The 13,103-nt window shown below is 47.4% G+C and overlaps 1 protein-coding gene across 3 annotated transcripts in view; it reads right to left on the bottom strand.

Annotated features, from left to right (window-relative positions):
• ARHGEF9 (Cdc42 guanine nucleotide exchange factor 9) overlaps window positions 1–13,103 on the bottom strand; it is a 264,186-nt gene that overhangs the window by 73,589 nt on the left and 177,494 nt on the right. For all 3 annotated transcript variants that reach the window (XM_039489630.1, XM_039489631.1, XM_039489632.1), the window contains exon 5: window positions 11,665–11,844. In XM_039489630.1, the coding sequence (XP_039345564.1) occupies window positions 11,665–11,844 (180 nt within the window). The remainder of the gene's footprint in view (window positions 1–11,664; window positions 11,845–13,103) is intronic.

The following is a 13,103-nucleotide window of genomic DNA, read 5'->3' as shown; positions in this document are numbered from 1 at the left end:
TCATGATGTGTAAGTCAATCTTGTGTTTTTGGAGGCCTAAGTCATGGTGTTTGAATGCTTGGAATTCACAGTATGGGGACCTTGTGAGGACAGGTTTTTGCATCAGCTGTCTACTATTTTTCATTGGGTTTCCTATATAAAAAAGGCAAAACATGTATTTTTAGTCTAGCTGAGTTCTATTTTGGATTGAGGAAAAACAACAAAGAAAAAATGAAGGTAAAGTCTCCAGACTAGAGAAAGCGGAATGTGTCCTTCACTTTAGTATGATGCAGCCTGAACTGCTGAAGAACACAGCAAGCAGCGAATTTCCTTCCATTTAAAGGTGCAAGACACAGAAAACAAACATAACTCATAGTTACCAGCACATAGCCTACAGCACATACTCTACATTTCATGCCTCTGCTTCAAAAAAAGAGGCCATCTCTCATGTTACTTAGACATTTCTGTTTCTGATCTTAATCTCTGAACATTTTTGCACCTTGAGAACATTTGATTAACATTTTACTGGGTTTGGTTTGGTTTTGTTCTAGGTTTCCAATGGAACCAGAATTCAGAAGTATCAGGAAACTCTGCTAGTCTTTTCTCACAAGAACTTCAGCCTAGATTTGCTAACCCTAAAGGTTTAGACTTTCTGGGGAAGCATTCTACTTTTTGAGTGTTTATCTGACTTGATCCAAACTTTCCAGATCTCCTGTGTTCACTTGGCACTGCATAAAACCAGCCTTCCCTTGCTGGCTAACCTTGATCCCTCTACAGAGTGGTTAGCAATTCTGGTAAGAGTAGTTCTTTAAGAGAGAAAGGATCATTCTATGGTCTGGCTTGGAACTCGGGAGATCTGAGTTGGATTCAAAGCTCTGCCACATAGTTCCCATGTGTCCTTGGGTTAATCACAGTCTCTCTGAGCTTCTGGTTCCCCAGCTGTAAAATAATCCTTCCTACCATGGGGGTGGCTTACGAATGTTTTTGAAGTGTTCAGGTGCTATGGCAAAGGGGCCCATAGAGAAGCTTATACATAAACTGAATGTAGACTATAGCTTTGGGAATTCAATTGCCTTTGTATGAACCCTGATTTCCTCCTGTACCTTCTCGCCTGGAGGCTATTGCTGAGAAGTAGTTGTGCTGCGTTCGGGCTGGGGAGGGTTACACACAGTTGCTTTGCCAAAGTGAACCACTTTCGCTGTTTTGAGTTAAAACTCACTTTATTATTGAATGCAGGGGGTCATGAAATGTTACCCTGTGGGTCTGAGTAAAGGGCAGCAAAACTGTACTTAGCATGCCCTAATTAAAGGGATCGCCCTGAAGGGAACCTCATTTGTTAAGCAAGGCGTATGAACGCCAAATGCCAGTGAAAAATCAGAGTGGGTGGGGACAGGTGTTCCTAGCTGGTGATGTGGACTCTGTTTAGAGAGTCCTAGACACCATTTGACACCCTCCTCCAGCGTGTAAAGACGGAGCTGACCAGACTCTGAGAGCCCTTGTCTCTGTTCACTGATTACTAGAGCTGAAATCATGGAGGAGCAGGTCTAGGGACTAAGCCTTAGTCCTGGTGTGGTGACAATTTTGCAGTGAGACAACTCAGAGGCTGTCCTAGCAGAGAGATTCCCCACTCCCCAGTGAAACCATTAACTGGGCTGAGTGGTGGAACCTCAGAAGGCAGCAACACAGAGGCGGCAGACAGGGAGCGGCAAGCAGCAGCAGCGAGAACAGTGGCAGAGCGGAGCGGCAGCAAAGATAACAGCGACAGAGGTGGCAGCTGGTGGCAGAGATAACAGCGGCAGCAGGCGGCCAGCAGCAGCAGAGTGCAGCGGCTCTGGCGGAGGCGGCAGCAGAGAGAGCAGCAGCAGTGAGCCAGCTGCAGACGCGGTGACAAGTTGTGAGCAGCAGCAGCACTGGAGGCATTGCTTGAAGCCCCCACCTCCTTTCAGGGGTGGGAGGTGAAGCCACATGAACACATCTCTGAACTCTGGGTCTTTGCTGACCATGGACAGCCAGCTGGGAGTGGGATGCAGCAGAGGGAAAAGGAGCTCCACGTTAAAGGGACTTTCACACCACAAGATGGGAAACTGAGGCAAAGGACACTGCCCATCATACTGGGGGGTGGGTTTACTTATGGCTTATATGCTTTTGTGTCACTGTTGCAGTGTTTTCCCAAATTAATGCTGAGTTCCCGTTCCCTTTTAGTACAAGTTTTCTTTTATTATACGTGGACTCAGCCCTGGAACGTGGGTGGGGGCTCGAGTTGGTTCTCTTTTGTATTGTTAAGAGGAACCTCTAGATCTTGAACCTGGACCTTGTTGCTGCCAGCGCCACCTGGGGTTACATCCCACTGACTCCAGCTGTAGCAGCACTGGACCCAAATCATTTGGTTACAAAGGCTATGGCAGTTTTTGATGCGGATTTAGGGCATAAACTGCAAACACTTTAGTGCTCTCCTTTTCCCAGCTTCATCTGAGATTTCCATTCTTCCTTAGCCCCAGGTCACTGCAGCCACCAGGCCCTGGGTTTGGGGGCCTTTCACTCAGACAAGGAGATCTGGATACAATTGTGTGGACTGCCTGCCATCACTCCCACACAGCGTGCTCTTGGGAGGTCTCTCCAGGCTCTCCAGGCTCCCATCCTCTGTCATCCTAGGGAATTTGGGCCAATGGCCAGCAGGGCCGCCCAGAGGATTCAGAGGGCCTGGGGCAAAGTGGGGGAGCTGCGGCGCTTGTACTCACCCAGCGGTGGTCCGGGTCTTTGGCGGCATTTCGGCAGCGGGGGGGCCCTTCAGTCGCTCCACGCCTTCGGCAACACTGAAGGGCCCCCCACCGCCGAAATGCCGCCGAAGACCCGGACCGTCACCGGGCCAGGGCTTGTGGGGCCCCTGTGGGGCCCGGGGCAAATTTCCCCACTTGCCCTCCTCCCGCCCCCGGGCAGCCCTAATGGCCAGGATCAGGAATAAGCCTGGATCACCAGCCTGGACTCCTATACCCTGCGCTATTTGTCCTATGAACAGAGGTGAAAATAATCTGGTATGGCGTACCAGCAAGAGCCAGCACGCCGTGCCGGACCGCACCGGCTTCTGCAGCGGGGATTTAAAGGTCTCTGGGCTGCCCGCGCTGGGGCCAGGATTTAAAGGGCCTGGAGCTCCCAGCGGCGCGGGCAGCCCAGAGCCCTTTAAATCCCGTCCGCAGCTCCAGCTGCTGGACTGGGGCCGGGATTTAAAGGGCTCAGAGCTCCCTGCCGCTGCGGGCAGCCCAGAGCCCTTTAAATCCCGCCCATGGCTCCAGTGGCCGGGCTGGGGCCGGGATTTAAAGGGCTCGAGGCTCCCCGCAGCAGCAGGAGCTCCAGGCCCTTTAAATCCCGGCCCCAGCCTAGCAAAGCTTGGGGTTCCCTGTGGCGGCCGGCGCCCTGGGCCCTTTAATTTGTCCCTGAACCCCGGGGGGGCTCCCAGCCACCTCTTCAGCTGGGAGCCACTGGTTGATTTAAAGGCCCTGGGGCTCCCAGCCACAGCCAGCGTCCCAGGGCCATTAAATCTTGAGAGGCCCCACCTCTTCCACTTGAGGCCACACCTCTTCCAGATGAGGCCACACCCCCCTCAGGACTCTGGCAGTACCCATAAGTCCTGTAAGTTACTTTCACCCCTGCCTATGAAAAAATAGCAGCCGCAGCCTGGATACTCATCAGCAACCCTATAATAACAAACCAGCGTGCAGTGCTTTCATAAACAACCCCCCACTAGGAAAACAATGAGCAAAGCACTTGCCCTAAAGAAATAAGTCAGTGAGCACCACACCATTGTTTTAAAAGTACCCGTTGCCTCAGTAAATTTCAGCTACAGACCAATTTCAAACACTTCCAGTTAAAAAAAATGTAAAAGAATCAGAAGAAAAACTACAGAGAAAATTCAAGATGCATAAAATCTAACATTAGGGAAATTTCACACTGAAAGGCCACCTACACATACAAAACTATAGCGATGTATGCCTTATGTTAAGCCTAGTTCAAAATGCAATCCTTATTATGGAGTCATGATGAGTACTTGCAGAATTATATAACTTGAGAAAGCTCTGTCCTTCACAAATTTAAAAGAGCAAGAAATTCACAAAAACTGATGCTAAATACAAATTTCAGCTTAAGATCGTAAGTTTGAGTCAAGGAAAGCTGATTGTTTCGTTGTGCTGGTTAATATTACATGCGAGTCATATAAAACCTATTTAAATGTGACTTATTAATTTGAAACTATTCCCAAATTGTGCATAAAATAACCAAATGGCATAGTTCCAACATTTGCTGACATGTAATTATTATATATTTCACCTAAAGCATATGCTCTATAGAAAGGGCACTTTACCTGAATGCACACTAAAGGCTGATCGTCTCAGAACAGTTAGAGTGCATGATAAAACAAATGTATGATCAGCCATCTGGATTATTAATTACCTTCCATTAGAGATTTGCAATGGCAGAAATAACAGATAATATGTCATCTTGGATTCTAACTCACAATTAAGTAATATGATGGATTAATGATGCAAGCAGGTCCTTTCAAAGAGTTGTTGCCATTTCACTGAACCACCACTCACCAGTGACCTGACAATAACTACCAATGTGAGTGGCCCAGCCTTTACTAAAAACTGTGTTTAACCAGCTAGTGTCTCAGCTCAGTGCTCAATGGCAACACAGCAATCACAAGCCATTGTCTGATATTCCCGTGACCCTACATAAATAAACTGCTGTATGCAGCCCCAAGACTAAGAGCAACAGCTTACAATGCTCTTAACTCACCAAATGTATATTGGGCTGCAGGTATGAACTCTATTCCTCACGCTAAAAGCTTGTGGTTAGCCAATGTCATGACCATTTTGTCTGTGTGTTTGCAGCCACACATGATATATTGCTACGTGTACTCCAGCAGTGCCAAGAGCCCCCAGTCAAGGCGCTGGTGAGACCAATAACTAAGACAGTCTCTCCACAGACTCTGCACTCTGTAGAAGAGGGTACCTAGCTATACCTTACTCAAGGTAGAGGACTCCCTACAGAAACAAACAATGTACTTTCCTCATCCTATCCAGTATAAATCACTGGGCCAGCAAGATGCTGTTTGGGAAGAAGCCGTTGATGGTACAGGCAGGGCTGAAGTAACAGTCCTTTCGCTCCTGTAGTTTCCCTTTCCCCTGGGTATGAAAGGGGAGGTGAGAATACTGTGTGGCAAGGCAGCTGGTAGGGCTGCAGGTAGGTATCTGCACCCTCGCCCCGCTCCCAGCAAGGGCATCGTATTTCCAAAATGAGAACTGGAGACACTGGGCCGGGGTGTCACAGCACAGTGTTTTGCCATGGTGGGAGGGGGAAGAAAGAGAAGCATCTTTTCCCTGTTTCCCCTTTCAGGAGGAAAAACTGGGACGCTTGATAGTAAAGGGCAGGGTGCAAGAAAGCAGCTCCCACTGGCCGAGGATCGCTGCTCCGGGCCAATGGGAGCTGCTGGAAGCAGTGCAGGCCGAGGGATTTACTGGCTGCCACTTCCAGCAATTCCCATTGGCCAGAGCAGCGAACCGCGGCCAGTGGGAGCCGCAATCGGTCGGACCTGCGAACGGAGCAGGTAAACACACCAGCCCGGTCCGCCAGGGGCTGTCCCTACACAAGCAGCGACCCCTGTTTGAGAAACCCTGATGTTACACTTTCAGCAGGTGAGTACTGCTTTGATGCCATTCCCCTTTCTCTGGCCTCTGAAACCTCACCCAGGTATCACAGTGGCCGGTGCTAAATTAATGCTAATTAAATAATAAAAGCCGGGAGGTTGGTTGGCTATCCCACCAAGATGCCCACACACAACAGGGCTCAGCCCTAAAAATAATGCAGGATGAGAAAGCCAGCTAGACATGGCCCTTGGAATGATGTGTGTGCAATAGAGAGGAGAATCACAACACTCAGTAATGAACGTTAAACACTCCTACCAAATAGAGCATATGAGCTGTTAAGCACTTAGACAAGACATTGGTTTAGTACCGCTCTAAAAACAGTACTTTAAAAGCCTGCGAAGCTTTATCTAGCACTTCCTCGCCACCAGAAAGGAAGTAATGTGAGGCAAAGGTAGCGTGTCAGCAAGTACGTCAGCCTAAAACTGCAACAGTCAGGGAAACGTTGAGAATGACACGAAGGAACAAAGGTTATCAATGCACCTTCCCCCCCACACACCAAAACCACAGTGAAATGACCAGGTAGAATCTGCACACGACCCTACTTCAATGCTTCGAGGGAAGCGCTACCTTCCACCTCCAGGTCCCTGACATGTAGGGAGAGGTGGTAAATCCTTCTTGACCCTTCTTTGCTAATTAGTTTAACCTCATGAAAATGAGCAAGAATCACTGCTGTTCAGGTGCTGGGAAATACATCCCAGTGACTCATCCTGGCAACCCACAGAATTAAGGCCAAGTGCATTCAACTGCAGTGCATGAGCTGTTTGTCTCTAGGCTGAGGTTCATGGTGATACGCATTAGGGTTTTCTCCGCTTTGAAATTTGCTTCCATGGGAAATGGCTAAGCCCAAACCTGGCCATGTTTAGTTTCTCTCTTTTGGGAGTGCTTGAGTCCTGTCTGGGCTCGGTGTGGCACATTACAGAGAGCCACATCTGGATGTGGAGTTTGCGGGTTTGGTTTGGACCCACCTCTGTTCGGAGGAACCCAATTGTGTGGTGATCATCAGCTCTGCAGTTCCTGGGCCTTTGTAGAGTCGACATTATTCTATATTAGAAACCTTTTGAGTTCACAAATGTGATTTTGGACCATCACGTGGGGAACCATTCACAGAGCATGATATGAATGCAGCAAAAAGCCAAATAGCACATATACAATTCTAGCAATGTTATAGCAGAAGCAACACCTCTATAGAAAAGAGGGAAGAGCCACCAATGGCAGACAGTGTCACAGCTATAAACCCATGGACTCCTTTAGTAAAATTCCGGCCACTTTTCCAAACTTAACTCCCACCCTGTCAGATCCCGGTCAGCTCATGTGATGTTCACTTGACAGTGTGCAGCTAAATACAGGGATGACATTTGCACCCTGACAGATCAGTTCTGTACTGTTTCCTGGAATATTCACTTGACAGCATGCAGTTAACTACCAGGTAGATATTTCAATTGGACCCAAACCAAGCTCTCTATCTACCCTTCAATCTGAAGAACTGTGGAGCCCTCATCTGCTTCTCTAAGATTAAAGAGCTTTCAATAGCCTCATTTCTCCATGAGTGAGTGGCAGAACAGGATGGTTTCCTATAGCAAATCATCCACCATGGTTCACCATGCCACATGCCCTCCTCTCCTTTGCTTCCTCTCAGACCCTGGCAACTCTCTGTTCCCAACATCTATCATTGTGCTCTCTCAAACTTCACAACCTCTCCCTGTCCTTCCTTCCAATCTCCCTCCCTCCTTTCAGGTTAACCACAAGTCACAATCAGAGAACCTAAGATAAAGGCAAGGTTTTGTACATACAAAAAGGTATACATGCTAATCCTGCAGATGCAGTTTACAAGTTCCAGGTATTTGTGTGCATAAACCCTTCACAGTTATGTACATAAACATAGAGCAGAAGGTGCAAATTAATCTGTAGGTCAGAATTATTCCCTTTGCACTTGCAAATGTGAATTTTTCCTACAGTCAGACTTTGTGGGTGCCAAATGCCAGGCAAAAAGCTGTTCACATGGTTTGACTGGAGGTAGGAAGTATCTGAATTCTGCCCAGAAATAAGATTTTTCCAGCTCAGTTTTGCAAGTAGCAGAGATTCAGATGGTTCTGATAAGGATCTAAACCTCAGGGTGCTTATTTATAAAGCAATTCCCAAACACGAGGTTCACCTGCCACCAATTGCCTCACCGTATCTATCTGTGAAATTCCTTCATTCTAAACAACATTTCCACAGGACAGTTCCCAGTCTGTGTTTTGAGTTCTCTAATGCACCTGGTCTGCAGTAATATGATCTGGGATTGTATCTGTCTCACTGATTTTGATCCTCTGCAGGACTCTATTGCTTTGTTTCCTTCTATCATTATTTAATGGCATAAAAGGCAGTGCAAATATTTGCCATGTAAATCAAAACAGAACAACTCTAGCCAGCCCATGGAGCTTGGTGCAGTCATATACATAAAGTAGGGGCTTGTACACACTACCACTTATGTAGGTAAAACTTATGTCACTTGGGTGTGAATAAGCCGCCCCCCTGAGCAACGTAAGTTACACCGAGCTTCTCCTGCCGACATAGCTACCACCTCTTGCAGAGGTGGTTTTATTATGCCAAGGGGGGAGCTCTCTCCTGTTGGCATAGAGCGTCTTCACCAGATGCGCTACAGTGGTGCAGCTACAGAGGTGCAACTGCACCACTTAAGCGCTTCTAGTGTAGACTAGCTCTGGGACTCAAAATAAAGAGAGGAACACACACAGTCCTCTTGTCGCAATAAAGCAATGAGTTTAATATAAAGTACACAGTATAGAAAGAAGATGGCAGGGAAAGATCAGCTCAAATCTCCCCTGATTAGTTTCTCGATGAATCCCTGAAGGAGCATGCAGACTGACTCCCAAATCCTCACGAATTTTTACAGTGCAGTGCTTGGCCTGCAAGCTAATGAGGGGCTACAGCCACTGCCTCTGAAGACCACCAAAGCTATAGCAGCCATCTGGTGAGAATCACACCTGAGGGTTTTCTTGGTCAGTAAAAAGAGAAAAACGGAATTTGAAGAATAGACATGAAGAGGCAAGAAAGGTTCGTGGCAACTGCAGACAATGGAGAAGAGGAGAACATGAGAGCTCAAATGGCAGTTGTTCTTGCAGTTGATAAACCAGGACAGAGTGGCTTGGTTTGTGGTATCTTGCAGGTTTGTGGTACTGCGTGGAAAAAAGGTCACTGCTTTGTAGATGTAAGTGTTTGAATTTCCCTTTCAGCTGCCCATGCAGAACTTGGGCTGCGCCATAGCAGACCTCCATTTGCAATTTTTTGAAATGTCTAGTATACATTGTAAAGTATTAATTGGCATAGTTGTGGCAGCAGTATGGATTCTGCCTTCTCTTACGCCTTGTCAAGTGTCCATCATTCAGTCCCAGGGAGTGACTCTGAGCTCAAGCCCAGCTGAGTACGCATCTCACAGATGGAGGATTTGATCCTGCTCCCAGTGAAATTAATGGGTGACCTGATTTCAGTGCAGGCAAGAGCAGGCCAAGAGGCTGTGACATTAAACAACACAGGCGAGGAACTCACACGTAAAGGCCAACGCTTCCCTCGGCACAAGAATGCTCCCTGAACTACTGTTAATGCATCTTTTGAAGCCTCCGTGTATCAAGGCTTTGGATTCATTTAACTGATCTCCTTTGTCTTTATTGTCTTCTAAAATCAACTTCATACCCTTTGAATAGCTATGGGCTAGGGGAATTGTTGAGAGGCTACTGACCCAAATGATTAAATAGTATAGGGCCTACATTAAGTGGTTTTGTTTATTTGTGTTAAAAAAAAGAGTATGGTCGTGGGTGGTGGGGCTGTTTATGAAACCTATTACAACCTGACATGACAACAGCACTGGTTTAGTGAATGAGAATAGGCAAGTGAAACTGACCAGGCTATTTTCACTCTTTACTGAGTGGAATTACAAAAAAAAATTGGATTTTAAAACTTTGGCCTTTGTAACCCCAGGTTGTCTCATCAACACAGACAGGGAATTTTTCACAAATGGGATCATTATCTGACAAGGCTCAGTCTTGCTCCCCTATAAATAAATTTTCAAATCTCCTTTTGACCTCAGTGGGGGCAAGGTGGAGCCCACCGTATTCCATTAAACAAAATGAAGGAAGGAGGGTTAGTTAGCCTGGTGGTCTAATCATCATGCTTTGCATTACCACACAGGTGACCCACATCTGAGATCCTGTCCCTTGTCTCTTAGTCTCAGGTCTGGCCAGAGCTAAGAAAGGATCAAGAGCAACATGCTGAAGTCCCACAGTGGCAAGGGTGTGTGTGGGAGGTAAGCGGAGAGTAGGGCTGGTTTTCTATATACCATTAAGGAGCACTGCTTCATGGGTTTTATCCAGGCTCCCTTGGCCAGAAGGGTCATTGCCAAATAATGGCACCTCAAAGGCTAAAGAACGTTGTAAACATGGGAGAAATGTGAGGAGTCGTCTTGATCATGCAGGAACCCCCAGAAAAGGAGCTGGGGGAGGAGTGGAGGTGGAAAATGGTGACTTAAGCAGAGAAATAAAACAAAGCAGCATCACTGCTGGATACTGCCTGGGCCTCATCATATATTGAATATAAAACAGCCTTCCCTCCCACCAGCACCGAGCTTGTCAAATTGATTGAAACGTTAAAAGGAAAGCATCATCTTTAAATGATTTTACAAGAGAAAAGAAATCTTCATTTTTGCACCACATCCTCTAGACTTCAAAGGAATAAAATCTATGATCCTGCCTATCCCTCCACCACCAGAGTAAAGAAAGAAAGCACGAGAAGAAAAAGGACACAGTTAACATCTGGCTCTTGATTCTCTGATGAAGAACTGAGAGATCCCTATTAAAATGGCAAGAGCTGACAGTAACTAGGAAGGTTTCCTATTGTGCCTTTGTTCTTTGAAGACAAAAAATAATAATAAAGCTCTGATGTCATTCCTACCTATGAAAGGCTTTGCTTTGTTAGGGTGGGTTGGTGGGGCACCCCTAGGGCTGGGTGGATACAGCAAAAATCTGCTTCAGTATAAAACCAAAGAGGATGGAAAATGGTCCATGTCCCTTGCAAAGACGACTGCTTGTGTCTGCTATGGGGAGTGTAGCAGGGTGGACCCCTGCTCCTGCCCTGAAGGGGTTAAAAACAGCCCTGGGAAGAGGATGTGGCTGGAGAAAGCAGCTTTTAAGCTGGGCTGATTGGGAAGTGGCTGCAGCTGGGCCACGCCCCAATTAGGCCCAGCTGGCCCCTATAAGAGGCTGTGAGCCAGAAGCCCAGACGGTCTCTCTCTAGCTATAGAGGGAGATGGGCCTGGCTGCAGGGAGCTAGACTGGGTACCTGAGTGGAGCAGGGCTGGGGAAAGGCAGAGGAGCTGGGGAGCTCCAGCCTGGAAAGCCCCAGGCTCCGGCCTAGCATTGGACTAACAGGTACTGGGGTTGCCGAGGGCAGCCAAAGCAGCAGGTCCAAACCCTCCTTGCCAGTGATGAACAGGCTGATACTGCAGTCTGCCCCAGGACGTGGGGCTAGACAATGACTGGCAGTGGCCATACACTGAGATGAGGTGGGGATAGAGGGTGGGGGTTCCCTGGGGAGGGGAGACCCTGAGAGAAAGGGGTTACTGCCGGGGGGGCAGGATCCCATGTAAAAGGGCACCAGGGTCCAGGGAGGGACTCGGGGCCAGAGAACAGGCGGATCACTGGCCTGCAGAGGGCGCTCCGTGCTGGAAACTGAGCTAATTCCCCGGAGTCACCAGCCGGAGGCGCCGCAGGGGTGAGTCCAACCCATTACACGGAGGTTATGGAGAAAGGCCGCACAGTTGGGATATACACATGCAACATCAGTGATACAAATACTGGAGCTTGATCCCACATCTACTGCACAACCATATCTCCCACTGAAGCCAGTGGGAGTTTTAAATGCAAAATTGGCCCCATGTTTCATAGGTGACAGCAACAGTCCAGTGCAGTGAGATAAGGAAGGGAGAGCCACTCACCCTTACGAAGCTGGCGGGAAACCATCCTTCTTCATCGTCAATCTGACCCCACCACCAGTCCTTGTTGGAAGCATCCAGGACCTTGATAACGTCTCCTGCTTTAAACGCCAACTCCCGGTTGGCCATGGTGACGTGATCCCATACTGCCTCAGCACTTACAATAGAACCACCACTGATCAGCTTTAAAAACAAAACAAGAGACTGTCAGCAAACACTCTGTCCGGGGACCCAAACACATTCACATACACAATGTAAAAACAAAACACGCAGCTAGAATACCCCCCCCACCCATTTACTATCATTGTCATTGACACCCCCATTTTTACTAATAATACATTATTCAAACCCTGCTATGACTTAAATAGATAGAATATCCCATTTCTTAGTTGCTAAGGTCCTGACGCTGAGAGGTGCTAAAGGGAACAGTGTTTGCTGGGGCTCAGAATTTCTCAGGATCAGGCCCTACATGAGTAACAAGCAAAGACCTCACCCTACCTCTAAGCCACACCTATGCACACACATGCTTTTCAAGAAACTAGGCTTTCATGTATGCTTTAGTTAGCACAGTATATATCTGGGTGTTCCTAATTATGGCATCTTGGCAAGGAATTTTAGCAACAGGACAGTCTTTTATATTTTGCTTGGCAAAGTGGTATATTCCCATCTTGATGTGGCTGAGATTTTGCAGACAATTCCAACTAATGGATGACCATGTTGGAAACCTTCGATTTACAGAGCAAGTGCAGCATGGGCATTTGGCAGAGCAAAATTTCCCAGCCCCACCCTACTGATTTGTCTCAGACCAGAGCTGGAGGGAAGAACAGACTCAATAGCCCATCCAACCCTTGGTCGGTTTGCTGAGAGTGCCAATTTAGTGCTGACTGTGGTGATAGGTTTCATGATGCAAACACCTGTCCACTAGAAACTAGACGGAGGCCCCCTGAATTCATCTCCCCCAGGCCACAATGAACACGGAACACTCAATCTCTTTTGAGTTAGGCTATATTCATATCAGTGACCTAGAGGTGAAAGGTTCTGTTTTCCATTAACAGTTTTCTGAGCCATCTAATTCTCCACAACCCCCTGATTAGCATGGAATGAGTCATGTCAACCCTCCTCCTTGCATGTCTAAATGAGAACAATCCAACCGTAACTGAGATCACCCATTGCTTTTCACAAGGATGCTCACAGTTTTAAACAGGAGAATAAATTGTGCTTATGCTTTGTTCAGTGAACAAACTGTACACTGAGCGACAAGACTGGATGAGTATACATAGCCTGGTGACCATGCCAGGAAGGGACAGCTTTACATGTGCTAGTTGCACAGCTTTTCTCGGATCACCTCCTCAAACCCTGCTCTTTAATTCTGTAGCTTGAGAAGTATTAGATGTGGTTGATATGGGCTCTGTTCCAAATCAGTATTTCATCTCGGGAAGCAA

Source organism: Mauremys reevesii, linkage group 9 (genome assembly GCF_016161935.1).
Source record: "Mauremys reevesii isolate NIE-2019 linkage group 9, ASM1616193v1, whole genome shotgun sequence".
Classification (NCBI taxonomy): domain Eukaryota; kingdom Metazoa; phylum Chordata; order Testudines; family Geoemydidae; genus Mauremys; species Mauremys reevesii.
This window is presented reverse-complemented; position numbering and strand designations above follow the sequence as displayed.